General features: G+C 40.5%; 1 protein-coding gene across 1 annotated transcript in view; it reads right to left on the bottom strand.

The window, feature by feature from the left end:
• The window catches only part of SLC15A1 (solute carrier family 15 member 1), a 110602-nt gene that overhangs the window by 68273 nt on the left and 19030 nt on the right, over nucleotides 1-23299 (bottom strand). The window contains exons 2-15 of the mRNA XM_069758001.1: nucleotides 15162-15181; nucleotides 13076-13160; nucleotides 12749-12890; nucleotides 12229-12348; nucleotides 12019-12118; nucleotides 11502-11592; nucleotides 9030-9113; nucleotides 8240-8322; nucleotides 6776-6862; nucleotides 5007-5096; nucleotides 4668-4712; nucleotides 3628-3660; nucleotides 3456-3544; nucleotides 663-744 (exon numbers count right to left, since the gene is read on the bottom strand). Coding sequence (XP_069614102.1) covers nucleotides 663-744; nucleotides 3456-3544; nucleotides 3628-3660; nucleotides 4668-4712; nucleotides 5007-5096; nucleotides 6776-6862; nucleotides 8240-8322; nucleotides 9030-9113; nucleotides 11502-11592; nucleotides 12019-12118; nucleotides 12229-12348; nucleotides 12749-12890; nucleotides 13076-13160; nucleotides 15162-15181 — 1151 coding nt within the window. The remainder of the gene's footprint in view (nucleotides 1-662; nucleotides 745-3455; nucleotides 3545-3627; nucleotides 3661-4667; nucleotides 4713-5006; nucleotides 5097-6775; nucleotides 6863-8239; nucleotides 8323-9029; nucleotides 9114-11501; nucleotides 11593-12018; nucleotides 12119-12228; nucleotides 12349-12748; nucleotides 12891-13075; nucleotides 13161-15161; nucleotides 15182-23299) is intronic.

Below are 23299 nucleotides of genomic sequence, written 5' to 3'. Positions count from 1 at the left end.
GCACACTAACCATGTGATTATGCTGCAGCGCAGGGGCCACAGCCGGTGCCTGCCTGCAGAAGCATTTTATTTTTCTTCAGTGTGTACAGGTATTTATTATGTAAATTAAGGGGCAGGTCAGTGAGGGATCAGTGACCTGTCAGCAGTCTGCTTTATGAATATCTAATCAGTGCACCCAGGCTCGGACTGGCCCATAGGAGAATCCCCTGTGCAATATGGGCCCCAACCCCACTGTATTGGCAGTACTTGGCATAATTTACTTGATTCACTCTGTACAGAAAAAAACAGCATCTCATTCATTAACCAAGCTATCCAGTTTATAATTACCGTATATAGAGATATATGGAAAATTTGTGAACGAGGGTAGTGTAATATTTGTATATAGGTGAAAAGTGAGCCCCCCAAAGTCAATGTTACTGGTGGGCTCTTAGCACCCCAGCCCGACACTGAGTGCACCACATACACCAATCCCGCCTTAGGGCATGAGAATCTCATTAACACAAAACTGAAAATAAAGATTAAGGAACAACTACAAGACGGATTTCATCAACCAAGGTATCGTTGTAATCAGTATAACGGCGCCGACCTGACACTGTCTGTAGGTTACTGTGCACAATCCTGCTGACAGGTTCCCTTTAACGATAATAAGGACTGTTACTTACATCAATTTCTGTCTGTACAATAGCAGCAACAACAAACGCCATGGCAGCCAGGAACATGCCCACAGTCATCCTCTTCAGAGGTCTGCAGATGCAATATGAACAGTTCATGGAGCAATATACAGAACATTGAGAGATGAGTATATGGTACATTATGCTTCTAGCTGAGTGGTAGCACTGGCATGGTAGGATTAGTCACAGTATGAACACTTGGTTTTTAAACATGTAGTTTTTTGAGTAACACAGAGTAAACTAAAGTGATAGATGACATTTTATTCATTAATTTTTAGAGCCACATTGGCCCATGGCCTCTCCGTAAATGCCCCTTTTTCTGACAAACTCCTTAGATGCAGCTTTTGACATTGAGCTCGGCATCTAGGCGGTTGAACATCCAGAATCAGAAATTTCTCATATCCTGGTATTTATATCTATACACAGAACAAGGCTTAAGTACTGGCGCTTCCCACAGCAATACACAAACCAATCCGAAAAAAACGGGAGCAAATGCCAATATAACATTTTAAACACTTTATTGTGAACAATTTTTAATAACAGAAGTACAAATGAGTTAAAAAATGAAGATACAAGTGCACAATATAACCGCCTTACTGGGTAGTACACCCCTTATGTATCCTAAGTATCACCATAAGTTAACGCCCATTTGGCTGAACACCACATATATACTAAAGGCTCCAATAAATGCATATAATGCCCCACTATGTAAGTTGCTTATGTTTGAGGTGGCTTATCTAAGCCTACAGATTTTCTATGGGTGCATTTCCAGGAGAATATAAGATTAATTTAGCTGTCAAAGACTATCAAAGAAGCTATATGTGATGCCAATAATGTACATGGGTAGTTGCTTATAAACTAATACCACAAGGTAAAGTGCATAGTGCTAATGAGGGGTCTGTCACAAATCGTATATAATATTTCACAGGGCAAATAAAAACCTCGGTATAATTACAATGTGGCAGACGCAAAAAAAATCTAAGGAGTTGATTTGACATGAATATTCAATTGCTTCAAAGTATTTTACATACACTAATGATGATAACACTGGCCACAAATAAAGTGCGTTGTGCTAAGTAAGGCAAATGCCAGAGTGTAATCTTAATGTGACAGACACAGATAAAGATTGCATGCGTTCAGTAATTTGGAGCATACATCTCCAGTATAGCAGTGCTAGCAGCAACCACAAATGAACACAGGAAATCAGTCTAAGTCAACATAAGAATAGAAGGGTATAAGACATAGTGTGGCGGCGTGAGTCCCCGACGCGCGTTTCGCGGTCTACTTCTTCCTGGGGGTTTTACCATGTGTGTGAGCTTACCTAGCGTGCTTTTATCTACCCATAAATCAGTGGTGGCAGTGGTTTGAGCAGCGCTTCCGCCTACACTAGATGGTAAAACCCCCAGGAAGAAGCAGAACGCAACTACCCATGTACATTATAACATAACATATAGCTTCTTTGATAGTCTTTGATAGCTAAATTAATCTTATATTCTCCTGGAAATGCACCCATAGAAAATCTGTAGGCTTAGATAAGCCACCTCGAACATAAGCAACTTACATAGTGGGGCATTATATGCATTTATTGGAGCCTTTAGTATATATGTGGTGTTCAGCCAAATGGGCATTAACTTATGGTGATACTTAGGATACATAAGGGGTGTACTACCCAGTAAGGCGGTTATATTGTGCACTTGTATCTTCATTTTTTAACTCATTTGTACTTCTGTTATTAAAAATTGTTTACAATAAAGTGTTTAAAATTTTATATTGGCATTTGCTTCCGTTTTTTCGGATTGGTTTGTGTCCTGGTATTTATAGTTGGAGCCCAGCTGTCAATATTAGATAATGTTATCACAGTATCTGCGGGATCATTCTGACCTAAACATTGACTAGTAAGGGGTTAAAATATCGTAAAATTTTGTGTATGCAGGTCATATGAAGACCTATGTATCTACATGGTGGCAAACAATCCCTGTGTTTAGTAAGAGCCAGTAGTTATTAGGGAGATGAATAATACATGACTGCAGTACAGCTACACACAGAGGTTATTCTGTAGCCTCTAGTTAAACGGTCTGCATAAAAGCTGTATGCATAAAAGGGTAGTTTTTTTTTCCTAAGCATAAAGCTATGTTCACACGTTGCATTTTTTAATGCTTTTTTATGCAAATTTTAAGCTGTGTTTCACAGTACCAGCAAAGTCTATGAGATTTCAGAAATCTCATGCACACAGCTTTTTTTTTTTTTCTTGACTGACAAAGAGCTGCGTTTTTGCAGCAGAAAAAAATGCTGTAAAAACGCAACGTGTGAACATAGCCTAAAGGTCCTAATTTTCCTCGATGCTTTGGTAGTATTCATGTGATTAAGGGGAATCTGCCAGCAGGTTTTTGCTATGAGATTTAGCATGCTGAAGGGTTGAGAGCCTGATTCCAGCAATGTGTCACTTATTGGGCTCGGTTTTGCTGTTTCCATACAATAAGTGTTTTATCAGCAGGAGATTATCACCAGTGGACTAGGTGCTTCATGCCTCCTCGTCCAATCCCTCCCTCAGCACTGAGAAGCAGATTTCTCTCATGATACAATGTACACGGAAATCTGTGGTGTGGGCAGGTTTATACACAGCTCAACAACTGAGCTCTGCTAGATCTACAGCAGTGAAAACCATGACTCATGGCTGGAATCAGGCTCTATGTCCCTACATCATGTGCTAACAGATTACATAGCAAAACTCTGCTGACAGATTCAATTTAATGTAGATTTGTAGTTTACACTTGTCATACTTACGAGAAGTTTAGTTTGCATTTCCTAATGAGGGGGTATACTACGATGTCCATCAAGGGCACAAGAATAACAATTAATATTGGATTCACAGTCTACAATACAAAAATAATTAGGAATTTTAGAAAGAAAAAAAAGCATTAACTATTTATTTGGTGCAAAAATATTGTTCACTTACCTGCATTTGATCTGGCTGAATCTGAATTGCTCCCTGAAAAAGAAATGTTATATATGTTATAGTACTGTTAATAACTGCAATTTGTAAAGAATTCATGGATTTGTTGCTCCCAAAGAAGTATCATTTTATTAATGCCAAAATGGAAATTGATTTATTACTGTTTCCAACATTCTCTAAGAGGAGAAACAAGCCTCTCAAAAACAGATAAAAAAATGGAAAAAGCAAAAAAGACTATTCCAGCCCTTTCTCCTTTCACTCCTTTGGTTATAACCTGAGAAATGTGTGGAGAAATCTCAGCCTCACTCTCTTGTGTCTGGCTGTGAGATAACTGGCTGGAGCCTCTGTCTTCTCTGCAGAGGGCACAGTGGTGAAATCCAATCCTTTACGAAGACAATCCCATATGCAAATTTCCTCTTCTGAGAAAAAGAGGACTCAAACTCTATAGCGCCACCTGTTGGACGTAGCGATCCTACAAGTCACAATCAACTCTAACGAGTCGTGCAATATGACTTAGGATAAAAGCCAAATTAGTATCTCAATTCGCAGACACAGTGTTTCGGGCTGTTGGCCCTTGTCAGTGCGAAGCATGAGAACTAATTTGGCTAGGTGAGAGGCTCTGGACTGGGGTCTAAGGGGTATCGTTTCTCCTTATGGAGAGTGACATACCATCTCTGGCTCGTCAAGGTAAGGAGGCTTATCCCAGTCATTCGAACAAAAATGGAACTGATCAGAAATGCCTTTGTGTTAATTACGGTATTATTTAAAAACTATGAATTTACAGAACATGTAGAAAATCCAACGGAACAACAGATTAACAAATTATTATAATTATTTGTTAGATTCTGTTCGCCTTTAAAAGTCATACTAGATCGGGTTTAATTAAGGTGATTCAAGGGGTGGAGTTAATGTGGTGTCTGGATTTGTTTCCGTCCTATTTACACCCATAGTTACTATATTTAGTGGAAATGGGAATATTTTATTATTATTATTGTAATGTCATATATGCGGACTTAGATTATAGGCATTTCTAAATTACTTACGAAATTTCCATCCATAGTGGTGGCTTGTAGAGTCCATCTTGAACCCTTTAATAAAATTGATGATAAATGCAATAAGTATTTGTTTATTGCACCCTCCAACACACTGACACTGCTTACAGGGGTTGTATAAGATTAGATAAAGGGTCTTTGATTTTCCAGACACAGTATCACATGGGTAGATCTGCTGGATCATGTGCTGTAGCCGATCCCATTCATGAGAAGGGGCCTAACTGATTCCAGATGTACCATATGTACTAATGTGTTACTGTGCTGGACTATTCTGACTCACAATTAAACAAGATGTTTTAGTAACTGATTGTAGTCAATTCCACAATTTACCTGTTGGTCAAAAAGAGCCCAGAACATTGGCAGAGGAATATAAAGAAACAGGACCTTAAGCACCATCTTAACTTGGGCAATAAGAAGTTCCTAATAATGAAAAGAAAAGAAGTTACATCATATAATTTAATGTGCATTGTACCACACAGTACAGTAACGGGATTCTAGACAGAATTATTAGACTGTGGGATAATTGGAGTCACCCATAATATTGTCTGCCATATGCCGGAGAGTGATTCAACTCTATCAGACGTGTAGGACACTAATCATTTCCTACAAGAGGTGCAAAAACATTAAACACATAGAGGTAAAAGGGGAGTTTGCCGAAAAAATGTCTAGTGCAAGCTGGTTAGAAATACACCAAAAGACATTTTTTTGTGTATGCACTGTAATTATTGTAAAAACGTTAACAATGTCAGACATATTTCTTTGGGAAGCTTTACACTTTGGATAAATCAATTCTTAACAGGTTGAATGCAGTTTGTGGTATATGCAGTGGTAAACGACTGTAAGGAAAAGCATACGACCAATGTTTACATGGGTCGGTCATTACTTTTACATTACTTTCCTATCATTAAGGTAGGTCATTGATGACCAATCCTAAGGATAGGGGTGGACAGCCCCTTTAAGCGTTTTAGGCCCCACTCACATCTATGTATAAATGGGACTAGTACAATCTAATAAAAACTTCTACTACAATTTATGGACTATATTTCTAAGGTTGACCACCCCTGATGATGTTATTTATGTTCAGGATTGATGTCCTAATTTGTTCAGTCAATACAAAATGTCATTTTGAGCAGTGCCAGTGCCCTCTTTTGTTTGTCTTGGAAGAATTTTTTTGCATAGTGTCAACACTTTAAACTTCAATGGTAGCTGAATAATTCTGTACTCAGTGAGCTACCTTAAGTGGTGCCTACAATATTCCCTAAGACAGTGACTTGTGAGCAGTTATCCTCCTCTGAACATAGGTACCATCACATTATAACAGCTGTGAGTCCTGTCTTTGAGTACAGTTTACCACTTTTCTTCCTTCCCATCTGATATTTTACCTGTTCTTCAAAATATCAATAATTTTTTAAATGGATGTTTATGGGTCACATAAATCAATGAATATCTAGGTCTGGGAATGGATCAAGGGTAGGGTCCTACATAGGACTATGTGTGTCCCTCATAATATTCAATTTGTATTAATGTCTATGTAGTTTTTGTTAAAAGATTTCACTCATTGTCCAATAGTACATTTGAAAGTCGCTGTGACTTTCATGGCAGAGCTGCCTCCGTGTCTCAAGCGCTCGGTTGCTGCGTTGACTGTGTGCTACTTGGGACCCTATCCTTTATTAAAGAGCATAACTGTCATTTTAGTTTTGATTTCATAAATCAATAATACACGTGAAAATAAGCAACTTTGTAATATATCTTATCAGAGAAATCTGCTTCTTTCTCTTACAGAATCGATCAGTCATTATGTAAAATCTGTATTCTGTGAAGACAGTTTCATTACTAAGATAGGAGGTGGCAGCTACTATGGATAAGATTCTATGTAGATGGAAGGAGAGGAGGGCGGAGCTCTGTCTCTAGCTCCTCCCTCCTGCCATGTAACAGTCTGTCTTCACTGACTACCGATTTTACTCCAGAATTGAGAATTATGATAATGGTAATTATGAAAAAAACTAAAACGACGTTTACAATTTAACATACACAATCATACATTCATACAGCAGTAGAACATAGATTATATTAATTGTAATAACCAATTTGTTTCTTACATCATACTTTTCTTTTGCCCAGTCCATCCAATGTTCTCTCTTAGGAATTGATTTACTGCGATTTTTGTATCGGTTACTGATAGCAAACTGTAAATAGAACATATAAAATAAATAATTTTTTTGTGTAAAAGTAGTAAAACATTAAAAAGTATAAATTAAAGCTACTTTCACATTAGCGTCGGTACGGGGCCGTCGCGCTGCGTCGGCCCGACGTACCGACGCATACTGTGCAAGCGCCGCACAACGGGGGCAGCGGATGCATTTTTACAGCGCATCTGCTGCCCCATTGTGAGTTGCGGGGAGGTGGGGGCGGAGTTCCGGCCGCGCATGTGTGGTCGGAAATGGCGGACACAACGCAGCAAAAAACGTTACATGTAACGTTTTTTGCTTCCGACGGTCCGCCACAACACGGCGCAACCGTCGCACGACGGTTGCGACGTGTAGCAATGCGTCGCTAATGTTAGTTAATGGAGAAAAAACGCATCCTGCAAGCAGTTTTGCAGGATGCGTTTTTTCTCCTAAACGACGCATTGCGACGTGCAGTGCACGACGCAAGTGCGAAAGTAGCCTAAATATTGACGTTGTCAGATAAACCCTCAGAATATAGTTAACATGTCAGTTATACTGAATGATGAACGAGTTTTCAAATAATTTCAGATTTGCTGTTTATTTGTTCATTTTGCCTACCAAAAAGTGTAATAAAAAGTGATCATTCTATGTTTGTACATATAAATCAATATAATAATAATAATAATAATAATTTCCACAATTGGATATGTTAGAAAAAATGTTCCTATGCTATGATAATCTTATAAATCTACCCCTGCTATGTACTGTGTAATGGCTGTGTCCAGTACATGGTCCGCACATGCTGCAGCTCCTTCTCAGAGGGGCAAGTATAAGTCAATTATGATAAGTGAGTATACAGACTGCAAGCGACTTGCAGCTGTAATCACAGCAAAAGGTGGCGCAACAAAATATTAAGTTAAAGGGGCCGAATAATATTGCACGCCCCACTTTTCAGTTTTTGAATTTCCACAAAAATTTAAAACAACCAATAAATTTCGTTCAACTTCACAATTGTGTTCCACTTGTTGTTGATTCTTCACCAATAATTTACATTTAGTATCTTTATGTTTGAAGCATGATATGTGGGAAAAGGTTGAAAAGTTCCAGGGGGCCGAATACTTTCGCAAGGCACTGTAGATGCTTATTAGGATATCAAAACAATGAAACAGTAAATTGTCCATTTGAATGTCTAATAACTACACTGGAAAATTATGTTTTAGTTATGAGGTTAAATAAGGTTTCCCATCTTATTATGTGTTGCATCAGAGTTGATTATTAATATTGAGTAACACTATGCATTACATTTTTTGCGCTATATATTTTATGCATTCAGAACACGATTCAGATGAAATATTAATAAAAGATCATTCTTAACAATATCTCTGTTTTACTAACCGTGATGCATTTGAAAACCTGCACAATAATGTTACCCTGGGGAGACACTTTTTTGTACATTCCATTCCCAATGATAAATACAACTGTGGGAAAAAGTGGGAGAGAAAGATAAAGTTACCATCAAAATATCTGCATCGCATGACAAGATGATTATTATCAATGAGTATTTTCTTGTGGGGACCAATAATTCTTATGAACACTAAGAAATGTTCTACAGTATTTTATTTCCTAAGTTCTCACCTAGTGCAGTAAAAGAAGATGTGTCACTAGGACTAAAGTGGACCGTTGTTGCTTTGATTTTATTCCCACTGCTCTCCTGCCTTTCGTGTCCCTTTTTTAAAATCCGCCATACAGTTCCAGTGATATGGGCCTTTTTCTTTAGCACAGATTTTTATAGTCTTTACCAAAGGGGCGTGGATTACAGAGTAATAATGCAGAGCAGCCGAAAAACAGGCCCCCAGACAATCCAGTGAGCAGTACCCACTTTATAAAGACTATATAAATTAGCACTCAATAAGGGCCCACATCTCCGGAACAGTATGGCGGATTTAAAAAAATAGATGAAAAAAGTTAATACTTACGTGAGCAATGGGAATAAAATAAAAGCAAAAAGTAGCCATTTTTAACAAGTGTTGTCTTTAAACTGAAGGGTAGTGTAGCATTTAGGAAAATATTTCACGGTGCGGGATTTCTTGTTTTCAGGTCCTCTGAGCATGTAACTGTTATGACCTATCTACTGGGGGCCCTTATTAGCATCATCCATAAATATCAATGATTTCAATCAACTTACCTAGAGCAACCACCATTAGTGCAGCAGGCACACCAAAGGCCAGAGGATAGCACTTTTGCTGAGTGTGAATACCACATTCCTGTCCTGAGAATGACAAGAATACATTTTAATTATCTTACTCATATTACTTATATTAAAATATATCTGCCATAAAATGTTATGTGCTTCATACAGCATATTGATAGATTTTTTCAGGCTTAATGGAAGTGGTCTCTCTAAATTACAATGTGGAACAACTTACAGATGTCATGACAACAAATATAGAAACGGATATCTCTTTTAAAGGGAATCTGCCAGCAAGTCTTTGCTATGTAATATGAGAGCAGCATGATGTAGGGGCAGAGATCCTAATTTCAGTAATGTGTCCCTTACTAGGCAGTGTGATGCTGTTTCAATAAAATCATTGTTTTATTGCCAGGAGATTATCGATAAAGGTCTGTATAACCCCGCCCCACCACTGATTAGCAGTTTTCTGTCAATGTACAGATTACACAGAAATCTGCAAATTAGTGGTGTGGGCGGGGTTACGCAGAGCTCAACATTCTAAGCACTGCTAGTTCTGCAACAGAGGAAACAGTGATTGTATCAAAATGACATCATGCAGACCATACATATCAAACTCTGGCCTGCAGACCAAATCTGGCCCGCAGGATGAATGTGATTGGCCCGCAACACAGAGCACATTATACAATAAGGAGGACTACATGGGGCCATTATACTGTATGGAGGACTATGTGGGGCTATTATACTGAATAGAAGGCAATGCAGGGCCCATTATACTGTATGAAGGGCTATGTGGGGCCCAGTAGCACAACTAGAGTCTGATGGGCCCCAGTGCAAAATTTGGAACTGGTCTTTCCCCCTCATGTTGTTCAGATGTTTGGGTCCTGTAGTGTTCTAAATTCTATAAGGACATATTATGTCCCTATTATGTCGTAATGTCCTCCATCCTGGGCCCCTTACAGGTATATCTGCTCTCCCCATCATGGTCCACTTCCTGGCATATACTGCATGTCACTCATCATGGTATATGTCCCTCATCTTGGTGTCCCTCGTCCTGCTATATGATTATTTGTTTATCTTATTCTAAGATCTATTAATTAAAATATATTTTATCGTGGCATAACCCATTTAAGTTTCTTTCGATATGAAAAGGTTCATTGTTACATTTGATGATAAGAAAACATGTGCTCAATTGTAGACATTTTGCAATAAAGGTTGGCCCACAATTTTGTCCAAGTTTTTAAGTTTGACCCTCTGTGTATTTGAGTTTGACATCCCTGACAGACCAGAGAGTGACACGTCACCGGAATGAAGTTCCCAGCCCCCTATATATTCTGCTGCTCTCAGATTATATAGCCAAAACCTTGTGATAGATTCCTTGTAATTATAAAAGTTGCCATTATTGGGATTGTGACTGTTTTAGCTGACTAAAACATGCATGTACTGTATAAGAATATAGGGGCATGTGTTGCCGATAGGCCGCCATGTCATTAAAAAATAGCAAGCTTTATACTTATTTTTTTGCAGAATGCATTGAAAATTAAAATAGCAGTCAACATCACATTTATATGAAGTTAAATTAAAAGTATACCAGCCACAAATTGTATTTTCAGGCCATTTATCACACCTTACACTTAGCTTTTTGATGGACCCATGCAGAGAGCGTATAATTAGCGCCAAGGATGGGATCAGATTCTGTCTGTCAGATCAGGAAAGCATTCAATAAGGCTTACCTGGTCTGACAGGTCGAAAATTAATTGTTACGTAATGGTCATAATATATATATGGCTCCTGCACTGAACCATTATATAGTTGATAGTTGGGTGGATGAAGCCATTTTTTTTCTTTAGTCAAAATTGCTTATGTCAGTATAAGAATGAGCAGGAATTCAATTAAATGTAAGGTTATAGTCTTCTACATTGTATTGTGGATATTTATTTATTTTATTCCTGTTCCATATATGACACCAACATATTCAGTAGTGCTGTACAGCGATTAGCCATAAAGTTGCTTACATTGCACTTCGACAACAGATTTTATATAATGTTGCTGAATATCCTTGAAGGTGGTGACATTCTACAGATGTAGCAAACATCATCCTTACAGATGGCCCGCCACTCGGAATAACATGTCACACAGCGCCGTTCCCATAGCCGGCTGCTCGAACGGAACGTAAATGACTGACGCTGCCACGATTACAGCATAGCGTGCCACACCAGGTACATTTCCATATCTACTTCTGTATGGACGTCTCTGGTTCTGTTTGTATTGTAGGATGCAGCTATATTACAATCATACAGAATATTCATATTTATTATGCTTTTCTTATATAGCACGATCATATTCCGCAGCGCTTTACAGACATTATCATCTCTATCCCCAATGGGGCTCACAATCTACACTCCCTATCAGTATGTGTGTGGAATATTCCATCCAGTGTGAGTGCTGACAGTAAGATGTCCTACCTACCTCTCAGGATGGGAGTGATAATGGTGGACAGAAGACTTCCAGCATTGATTGACAGATAAAAGATGGAGAAGAACCTGCTCCTCTGTTTATCCTATAGTAACAATACACACCATTCAGGTCAATATAACACCGGCAACAGTTTTATAAGATGATGTTACGAAGACATATCACAATCATACAGGTACGGGATTGGGGCTGAAATTCAGCCCTGGCATTTGAAATCACACAGACCCATGCTGTGCTGTCCCCAAGCACCAGATGGGATATATTACTAATATTACACTGGATGGAGGAAAGCAAGATTTACTACAAGACCAATATACCTGTGGCCTGCTGGGGTAAGTGACGGAGTCAGCAACTTTGTGTTCCGTCACAACTCTTAACAGTATGGGAGTGTTGAGAACACAGATTCTGTTAACAACGTAGCAGACAAGGCAGCCCGCGACCAGACAGGCCCTTCTGGCATTTGCCAGAATTGCCAGATGGCCAGTCCGGCCCTGCAATCATAAAACCATACCTGGCTCTCATCAAACTGGTCTCCTCCAAATGCTGCAACGCAAGGTTTGATTCCTCCCGTACCCAAAGCGATTAAAATAAGGCCAATCATTGATAATGAACTATGAGAAAAAGCAACTTGCTTAAAAAAAATCACACTCCTAAAGAAATTCTGCAACACATTAACAATATGAATAGTTTTATTGTTCCTTTAAGAACTATTTCTACTTACACATGCACGGCAATGCTGTCCGGTGTTCCATCCTTATTCCCATCAGTAAGATCATGAATGGAACTGACAGACATAATGACCTGACCCACTGCATACACAATAGACAGATATACGATGGTCCTGGAAGTGAAGATATTTTATAGCTTAAATTATTTAAACAGCAATCGGGGGCATAAAAGCATTTTCGTTTAATCTAGCCTTATAAATCATCCTGTAAAGTACTAAGATAACCTAATATAATATAACCCTAGAGACAGAGAACCGCTGAATGTGTCATTTACTGTAGCTGTATTTTGTGCCTTGCCATACCATTGTGGCTCTAAACACGTCACTAGATAATCTTGAAGACCACAGATGGCATATCATGATATTATGGGGCTTCATTCCACCTATCAAATTCCGTTCCTCTACATACGTGCATGTGTTTTACGAAAATATTTAGTGAATGACTTGTATTTTTTCATAAGTGAAGAGCACAGCCTATAACAAGAAGGAGACGTTTAACAATTAAAGGCCTTACTTGAATTTTCCCAGCCAAGAGTCTGCAATGATGGCTCCAAGGATTGGCGTCAGGTAGCAAACAGCAACAAAAGTGTGATAAACCACAGTGGCGAGGTTGTCGTCCCATCGTAGAAAGTATTTAAAGTACAAAACCAACACCGCTACAAAGAGAAGATACAGAGAAAGTACATTTCGTAGCATGATCCTAATTAACCACTAACTTTAAGTAATTGCCGCAGTCCATTGACATTTACTATTGCCAGATGTCCACGGCCATGATGGCTTGATTTCAACCGCTGTCAGAATTTATGTTCAAGTAGTATTTCAGGGAAATGTAAAACTTTACCTCGCATTCCATAGTAGGAGAACCTTTCACAAAATTCATTGATGACGATAAAGAAGATACTTAGAGGGTAGCCAAAGCATCCCGGCTGTTAAAGGTAAAAAAAAAATAATACTTTTATGGTACAAGTAATATATATATATACTTTTTTCAAGTTAAATATTGTCAAAATAACAGTCAATGAAAGGCCCTGTGTATGTTGCTGCGTTTTGGTTCCATTCAAGGTCAAAGTAATATATCACCCATGGAAGTCTATGTAGCATGTCCAATCTCCACAGGATGCATACAACGCTTTGTTTTCAGTTTGCATTAGATATCTTACTGCAGAACATATGAAGCCGCCTGCAGCAGATTTTCCTCCAGGATTTATTTGCATTTTCCCTAAATCAATTTTAAAGTCTATTTTCCTAAGATTTCCAGGCCTTGCTAAATAGAAGCGTCCTAAAACTATGCTTTAAGGTGGAGGTGGTGTGTGGACATTCCATAAGTGGTGGTGTTCAGTGTGTGACTTACTCAATTTTTTATTTTTTAGAAAAACTTTAAAAGGAATCTGATAGTAGGATTTGACCCCCCAAATTATTTATAAATCCAGAAATATCTTTACGTAGAGAGTCCATTGCCCTGTTACTGAGAAATCAGCGTTTTTATCGATATGCAAATAAGGCTGAAGTGCTTTCAGCTTGTGGAAGCTCTTCCCAAGCTTCTGTCACTGTGACTTTATGCCATGTCCATGGCTGCCTCCTCCTGCTTTACTGACAGATAAAAGAGCCATCAGTCAAATAGAAGGCGGCTCTGGGCGGGGATAGAGCCAGAGTCACAGATGCTTCAGCAGAGGCTTCACCTGCCAAAAGCACTTCAGCCTCATTTGCATTTCTATTCAAACGCTGCTGATTTCTCATACATGCTAGCCACCTTAGGGAGAGACCCAAGTTGGGCTAAATGTAGCGGGACGAAAGAGACCGAAAAGCCCTCTTAGACAGGGGTGGAAAGAGATGATTTGCATAGCTCCGCCTACTGCAAAGGATTCTGGGTAAACCTGCTATTCTTTGTATTATGCTGCTTGCAAGTACTTTCCGTTTCAGGAAAGCATCCACTATGCTGATTTCTCAGTAACAGAACAACTGACTGGCCATATAAAGACATTGTTGGATTTGTCTTTGAAAAAGCTACATGTACATATAAATTGTTTGGTTGGTGAAATCCTGCTGACTGATTACCTTTAAATTTAGGTTTACTTGATCATAGAACCCGTACAGTAATTTTAGAGTCTCAAATCTACTCTCAAAATCTTAACTTCATATATTTATTGGATGTGCCATCACATCACCGTGGGCAGCACGGTGGCGCAGTGGCTAGCACCGATCCTCCGAGAAACGGGTTCACGGCAATGATTTAGAAGTGAATAGAACAATGCTGCGCCCTCTGCATTACTGACAAAGCTGCTGCACAGGAAAAACTTTGATGGCGACTTGGAAAGATCCTTTCATTCTCAGGATTAGTGGTGGGCGCAGGGGCCAGATCCCTGTAAATCATAAGGTGATAGAATATCTCTTGGGAATAACCCTCTGAAGCTTGAAACGCGCTCGGAGTTGTCATAGGTTTCTCAGTGTCCTTTCCAACACTTCCATAATCTCACACTGTGGGAAGTTGGAGAATTGTTTCCTTTCTATTTGTATTTCATTATGATTGATTTACTTATGTTCCCTGTGATATTTCCTGAAATGTGAATCCATTCCCTGACTGGAATTTTTCCATAACTTTGCCCTAGAACTGAAGCTTTTTTGTCTTTCTACTTTTAGAAAACATAGTAACTCTAGTGAGAGATATATCAGGAAAGGCCAAATTGTTTGTTCAAGGTTAATACTGTAAATGCAGAGTAAACAGTAAATGAAAAGAGAAGAGTGGGAATAACAAGAGAAACATTAATGGGGTGAATTTGTTCTTTTTATGAGCTATTTTATATTTTTCTATTACAAAAACACACAAAATCCAAAATAAGAGTATAAGTATTTCTAATCTGCGAAACAAAGCTAACTGAACACATAGTCATAATAGATTAAAGTGAATATATTACATTAAAGGAACTTACTGCTGATTTTTCTCCCCTCCCTATTAAAAAAAAGAGAAATAAAATGTTATTTTTACACATCCACACACTTCTAAGTATATATGATATATTTCTAAATGAAAAGCTCTCAATTTAACTTTTCTGTTGCTTACTATGATTTACAGGGGGCCATCACCCCGGGCCTGGTGCTCAGAGGGGGCCCACCTGGAGTTATGCTACTGTATAACTGTATCAGCGTGCGCAACGTGCCGATAGTTACATTCTGCAGCAGAGCAGGGAGAATCCATCTCCCTGCTCTGCCACCCGCCCGCTATGGGGCCCCTGAGCAGGCGGGGGGGCCCAGTGCCAGCAGTGGGCCCCGCGCCCATCACCACAAGGTCAGCTGTTTCTGCATTTAGCTGCTACTGCTGACCGCATTGATGAGGGAAGGAGCGCTACTCTCCTCCCATCATCCCCCTGGCAGCGTCTGATGTCACTGATGCCGACACTGACAGTGGGCGCAATGGCGTCACCACTCAGTGCCTGCTGTCAGGAGATGAGCGGGAGCTCGGAGCACCGCTGGAACAAGAAGGAAGAGAGGTGAGTATTTATTGTTTTTTTTCCTGGGGGCTGCCTTACACTACAGGATCTGCCTATGGGGGTGCTGCCTTATACTAAAGTCTACCTATGGGGGTACGGTCTTATACTACAGGATCTGCCTATAGGGTGCTGCTTTATACTACAGGATCTGCCTAATTTCGATTGTGAGCCCCAACGGGGACAGTGATGATAACATGTGCAACCTGTAAAGCGCTGCGGAATATGTTAGCACTATATAAAAAATAAAAGATTATTAAGATTATGGAGGGTGCTGCCTTATACTACAGGGTCTGCCTATGGGAGTGTTACCTTATACTACAGGGTCTGCCTATGGTGATGCTGCCTTATACTACATGATCTGCCTATGGGGGTGCTGCTTTATACTACAGGGTCTGCCTATGGGATGCTGCTTTATACTACAGGGTCTGCCTATGGGGTGCTGCCTTATACTACTGGGGCTTCCTATGGGGTTCTTCTTATACTACAGGGTCTGCCTATGGGGGTGATGCCTTATACTACAGGGTCTGCCTATGGGGGTGCTGTCATACTACAGGGTCTGCCTATGGGGTGCTGCCTTTACTACAGGGTCTGCCTATGGGGGTGCTGCCTTATACTACAGGGTCTGCCTATGGGGGTGCTGCCTTATAATGCAGGGTCTGCCTATGGGGTGCTGCTTTATACTACAGGGTCTGCCTATGGGGTGCTGCTTTATACTACAGGGTCTGCCTATGGGGTGCTGCTTTATACTACAGGATCTGCCTATGGGGTGCTGCCTTATACTACAGGGTCTGCCTATGGGGTGCTGCCTTATACTACAGGGTCTGCCTATGGGGTGCTGCCTTATACTACAGGGTCTGCCTATAGGGGTGCTGTCTTATACTACAGGGTCTTCCTATGGGTTTCTGTCTTATACTGCAGGGTCTGCCTATGGGGTGCTGCCTTATACTATAGGATCTGCCTATGGGGTGCTGCCTTATACTATAGGATCTGCCTATGCGGTGCTGCCTTATACTATAGGGTCTGCCTATGGGGTGCTGCCTTATACTACAGGGTCTGCCTATGGGGTGCTGTCTTATACTACAGGGTCTGCCTATAGGGGTGCTGTCTTATACTACAGGATCTTCCTATAGGGTTCTGTCTTATACTACAGGGTCTGCCTATGGGGGTGTTGCCTTATACTACAGGGTCTGCCTATGGGTTGCTGCCTTGTGCTATAGAGTCTGCATATGGGGTTGCATTATACAATATAAAGTAGGCCTATGGGAAGTGCATTATAATATATTTAGGACAATCTGGTGCATTATATTATATGGAGGCCATCTAGTGGGCCATTATGCAGTGTGGAGATTACAGTGAAGGGGTCATCTTACAATGTTGGAGCCATCAAACAGTTTGAGGGCTATTAAGGGGTCAGTATAATGTGTGGGTGGTACTATACAGTGAGGGGGCATTATACTGTGTTTAAGAGAGCATCATACTCTGTATAGGGAAGCTGTACAGGGGGGAGACTCGGGACTTTATTAAATGTAAAGTGGGCACTGATTGTTATAGGGGAACTTAGGTTATTGTGACTGTCAAAGGGGCACACAGGGCATTTTTCCTTTCTAGGGAGTAAAATGTGGGCACTGTTTTCTAGGGCACTTGCACCCCGCATTACTATATTATGGAGGAGTGCTTCAGAATTTAGAGGGCACAGCAGGTGTAGTAATAGGGACACATACGGCAGCAGTGGCTCAGTATTGGGCCAGATGGAAAAGACGGGAAAAGTGAACGATTCCATCAGAAAGAACGTCAGCGGTAAGTCACTATCTGTAACTATACTGTGATCTCTTATATGTTCTGTAGGGCTGGTATTTACCACTGACCATATGGCGGTAATATTTATTTAGGTCTTGAAATAGAGATTATCTTCAGTAATAGCGCAGTCATCTGCTGAGGTTCTCCTCCACTGTTGAGGCGCGTCACCGAGTTGTAATCAAGGTTACCTGGTTAGGGGTCCACTCAGAGGTTTCACCCCCCTGAACCAAACCCCTAGCTACGCTTCTAACTGTGATCATTACAGTGTTAATCTCATGTTTAAAGGGAACCTGTCAGCAGGATTGTGCTGAGTAACCTACAGACAGTGTCAGGTCAGCGCCGTTATACTGATCAAAATTATTCCTGGGTTGATGAATCTGTTTTTTGGTAGTTTAATCCTTACTGGCAGTTTTCAGATAATGAGATTTTCGTGCTCTGGTTTGGCTTCTGGGGGGGGGGGGGGGGTCTTTATGTGGTTCTTGGTTCATATATGCGTCCTTATGGTCTTATGACAGGTCATGGATCCTTCAGTGACTTCCCTCCTATTTTACATACTGTATCATACTGTGTGATTCCAAGAAAAAATTAACATTCATCAAAATGATGGAGGTGCATGCGCTGTAGCAAGATACAATGTATTGAAACGCAAAAGATGCTACTGCGCAGCTGCCGACGACGCCATTTTAATTAAGATAATTTTTTTTTCCTCCACAATGCTATATGACTAAATCATAAATGCATATATGAATATTAGCCATTGTATCATGCTACAACAGAGGCACCGCCGCCGTTTTGATGTTAATTTTTTTTTGCAACCACACAATATGATATGCATAAAATAGGGGGCTCAGAAGGTTCAGTGACCTGTCATAAGTCCATGAGGATGAATATGTAAGCAGAGCATCACATAAAGCCCCGCCAACGGCGCCAACCTGACAATGCCTGTAGTTTACTGAGCACAATCCTGCTGACAGGTTCACTTTAAACATAGGTATGAGAACAGTAGAAAGTGAGATACTGAACAAATTTGCAATTTACTAGCCATTTCTCTCTGCTTCAGTTCTCTTTCTATACTTGATTTTCTATTCTTCTGTATGCTATTAATTTCCTAAATTACCGGCCACCTCTGTAGTTTATCAGTGTTGCCGGTCTCCTAGGCAATGAGAGCAGTGCTTACAAGCACAGAGCTGCTCTGAAGCTAACAATCTCTCTGGACCCGGCCAGTTTTGGGGACACTGCACTGCTTTGATGCTGCAGAAGTGAAGGTGCCTCATAAAGCAGCTTCGGAGAGAGCACCCAGTTCAGTCCAGTGAGACCCTGATGCGGCTGGGCTGAACTGTCAATCAATTAGAAGCAGGAAGCCTGTAGGCCAAGAATATGAATAGGCTTCTGAATATAGATCATAAGACAACCCCTTTAAATATTATTCTTGTTACAAAGAAAAAAAATAAAATTAGGGGAAAAGTGGCAAAGAGCATAAGAATTCTAATGCCTCATGCCAATATTCATATTAAATATAAATTTGAGATGCAATGATACTCTCATAAAGGGGCATGGGGCCTCTACTAAATGTAATTTCCTATAAAGACATACATAGTATTTTTTCTGATGGAATCTGTATCAATTTATCATGACTTCCTATGTACTATCTGCAAACATTGCTTCTAAGACTGACGATCGCCATACAAACAGCACGTCTTTGATTCTTTAACATCTGCACGCAGCTCTGTACTAAGGATCTATACCGCCTCTATATAGGTTATATGTGCATGGTTACATTTACAATGAAGCCTTATGTGTTAGGGTGCTTCCACATTGCGTTTAGTCACACATTCACAGGTCTTGTTGGGGCTTGCGTCCAAACCCTCCCCTCAAAACGTGATTCAAACTTATGCGTTGACGGGCCATAGACTATAATGGTGCCAACCGAGTGAACGTGCGCTCTGCCGCCCATCATTTTAGGGCGTATACGCCTACTGGATGCGGACACTCAGACCCTACATCCAGTAGACATACATGCCCAAAAATAATGGACGACAGAATGCACGTCATCCCTGACGGGGCCTATGAACATGTAACTAAACGAAATGTGAAAGCACCCTTAAATATCACAAATCCCCATTAGGAATTATTATTATTATTACTTACTCCCTACTTTTAGGTAATCACTATTGATTAATTAAGAAACTTATTTTAGGCAGCGTTTCACTTCAAGACTAAAAGGCAGATGAATATTTATCACCTTTTATTTTATTATTATTATACATTTTTATAGCGCCATTTATTCCATGGCGCTTTACATGTGAACGGGGCAAATATAGACAAGTACAATAAACAGGAGTAAAACAAGGCATACAAAAGTACAGGAGGAGAGAGGACCCTGCCCGCGAGGGCTCACAGTCTATAGGGGATGGGTGAGGATACACTAGGAGAGTGTAGAGCTGGTCATGCGGCGGTTCAGTAGACTGGGGATCACTGCAGGTTGTAGGCTTGTCGGAAGAGGTGAGTCTTCAGGTTCCTTTTGAAGGTTTCTGTGGTAGGCGAGAGTCTGATGTGTTGGGGTAGAGAGTTCCAGAGTATAGGGGAAGCACGGGAGAAGTCTTTGATGGGGTTGTGGGAGGAAGAGATGAGAGAGAAGAGCAGGATATCATAAGATGATTGAAGGTTGCGTGTAGGTAGGTAACGGGAGACCATATCACAGATGTATGGAGGAGTCAGGTTGTGAATGGCTTTGTATGTCATTGTTAGTGTTTTGAACTGTAGCCTCTGGGCAATAGGAAGCCAGTGAAGGGCCTGGCAGAGAGGAGAGGCTGGGCAGTAACAGGGAGACAGGTGGATTAGTCGGGCAGCAGAGTGTAGGATGGATTGGAGTGGTGCCAGAGTGCTAGAGGGGAGGCCAGAGAGTAGGAGTTTGCAGTAGTCGAGGCGGGAGATGATGAGGGCGTGTACTAGTGTTTTTGTTGTTTCATGGTCAAGGAATGCACGGATTCGGGAAATGTTTTTGAGTTGGAATCGGCAAGAGGAGGCAAGGGCTTGGATATGTGGCTTGAAAGAGAGGGTAGAGTCAAGGATCATCCATATGCAATCCGATTTTTTTACTCAGCAGACATTAATCATTTACAGGACCATTTACAGTTTCCTATGTTACAGAATTGTAATGCATCAATAAAATTGGGTGATGTACTTGTGGGCACAGCATGCTGCATTTGTTTTTCTAATACCAAATACAGCTGAGAAAAAAATATGCAGATCTGCACGGCTTCATTGAATAACAGTTCTGAGTGCAATTGGATTTTTTTTAGGACATTGCACTCATCTGATTTATACGCTTGTGCCCTAAAAAGCACTGAAAAATGTTACAAGGAATGAATATAATGAAGCATTTTCGCCTTGGGAAAGCCAGTGGGTACGCATGTGTCTAAAAGACAATGTGTATACATACCCTAAGGGTGCAGTCAGATGACCATATAGCATGGACGAAGATGGCATCGCAATGCTTGGACTGGCTGATGGCTCTCCTGACCCGAGCGCGACAGCTGCATAGAAATACAAGCTGTCACTCCCAGGCCAGGAGAGCCACCAGGCAGTCTGAGCATTGCGATGCGATCTTTGTCCATGTTATATGGTCATCTGACTGAGCCCTACCATCTGTAATAACAATTATAGTAACTAGTTGTGTAAGGAGGTGACCAAGGCCTTCACATGCCTCCCCCTCTTTGGACACTGTTCACATGTATCACGTTCGGTACCTTGTCGTTTACTAATGTTAATGTATTCATGTAAATTTCTGTGTTGTGTATGTACTTGATATGTACTGCTTATAAGATTAACCCCTTAATGACCGCCAATACGTCTTTTAACTGACCTGAGATATAAGAGAATAGCCTCCCCATACAGATGACAATTCAGCATCTGTTGGTTGTACACTATAGCTGACAACTTGCTGTATCAGCCACGATCAGTATTTGCGCCTTCTAAATCTGTTTAACCCCTTAGATGCTGCTGTCAATAGTGACTACATCATTATAAATGGTTAACAGAGCGTGGGGGCTTCTTCTTTATCCCAATTGGTGCCCTCAGATCATGATTTTGTTGTCCTGATGTTTGCGATGGCAATTCATGACCAAATAGCGGCCTTAGAGTCTGCCGGCTATAGTAATCTGTTTAGAAGTTAGCAACATTTAGGTGGTAAAATGACACATTTTCATTTCTGTCATGCCATTTTGCATTAATTCCTGTAAAGCACCTGAAGGGTTAATAAACTACCTGACAGCAGTTTTCAATATGTTTAGGGGTGCTGTTTTTAAAATGGTATCACGTTTGGGGGTTTCCCAATATATGGGACCCCTAAAGTCACTTTAAACATGGATAAGTCCCTAAAAAAATAAATGTGGTAAATTTCTTTGAAAAAATGAAAAATTGCTGCTACATTTTTAAACCTCCTAAAATGCTAACAAAATAAAATAACATTTTACAAATGGTGCTGATGTAAAGCAGACATGTGGGAAATGTTATTTATTAATGGTTTGCTGTTGTATGACTATCTGGATTAAAGGGATAATCATTCAAATTTAGAAAATTGCTAATTTTTTAACATTTTTCTCAAATTTTTTATATTTTTTATAAATAAACACAAAAAATTTTGAACTAAATTTACCATTATCATAAAGTATAATGTGTCACGAAAAAACAGTCTCAAAATCACTGGGATTTGTTGAAGCGTTGCAGAGTTATTACCACATAAAGTGACACTGGTCAGATTTAAAAAATTTGGCTCGGTCACTAAGGGGTTAAGGATAGTGTAATAGTATAGGACAATAGTAGGATTAGAATAGAGGGGGCATACTACAGATAGGGAATAGGAGTATTAGCTTAGGAATAGGCAGCATGGGGGTTTTCCAGACAGGGAGGAGTTACAGAGTAGTGTAGTGCAGAACAGTGGGGCTATAGAAGGACACTTCCTGATTAGACAGCAGAGCCTGAGCAGCCTTGCCCAAAGCAAGAAACAGTGGAGTAGCAGCAGGGAACTGAGACAGTCTGACAGCCGTGGGGATAAGTTTGCTTCAGTAAGAAGGGGCCCCAGGCTGAGTGTCATGCAGGCGGTCACCAGCTTAATCAAGATCCAAACCTTACGGCAGGGATTAGGTGAAACTGAGACGACGAGCTTGTTACCCTATAATTCAAAGCTGGACCAGGTGAATGGTAGGAAGCTGGTGGGCCTAAAAGCGCGGACGGGACAGAGATTATCTGGAAAGAGGCAGGGATTGCCAGGACCGAGGGAGAGATTGCCAGAAGCGAGGCAGAGACTTCCAGGAAGAATAGAGAAGGCAGGGAAAGAGTGAGAGATGCCCCTCTATGTACACTCTGCTGCTTTGGGATGGAAACCCCTACTGCTAAGTAAAGTTGAACTGTTGAAATAGGACCTTGTGGATACAGAGCTGGAGTGAAAGAAGCTGTAGTAAATGTGAGTGTACTGCTGCACACGCTGCACATGCAGCAGAAGGGACATTGTATTTCATCTTGTGGGGCGCCAGGGTGTGGGAACACTACAGCCCGTCGCCACGAATATCACCTTGGCTGCCTTACAGTTGCATCTATCTTACAATGTTGGGCAAAGATTAATCATTAATAGACATCACAATAAATGAAATAGGCTATGGGCCAAGTGTAGATATTGAGAGAAAACACCTGCAGAAAAGCAATTAAAGGTTCCAGGAATTTTCATCCTTAATTCTCAATCCACAGCAATAAATTACTCCCAAGTAAAAGTTATGTTTGGCAGA

The sequence above is a fragment of the Ranitomeya imitator genome, chromosome 3, assembly GCF_032444005.1.
Source record: "Ranitomeya imitator isolate aRanImi1 chromosome 3, aRanImi1.pri, whole genome shotgun sequence".
NCBI classification, from domain to species: domain Eukaryota; kingdom Metazoa; phylum Chordata; class Amphibia; order Anura; family Dendrobatidae; genus Ranitomeya; species Ranitomeya imitator.
This window is presented reverse-complemented; position numbering and strand designations above follow the sequence as displayed.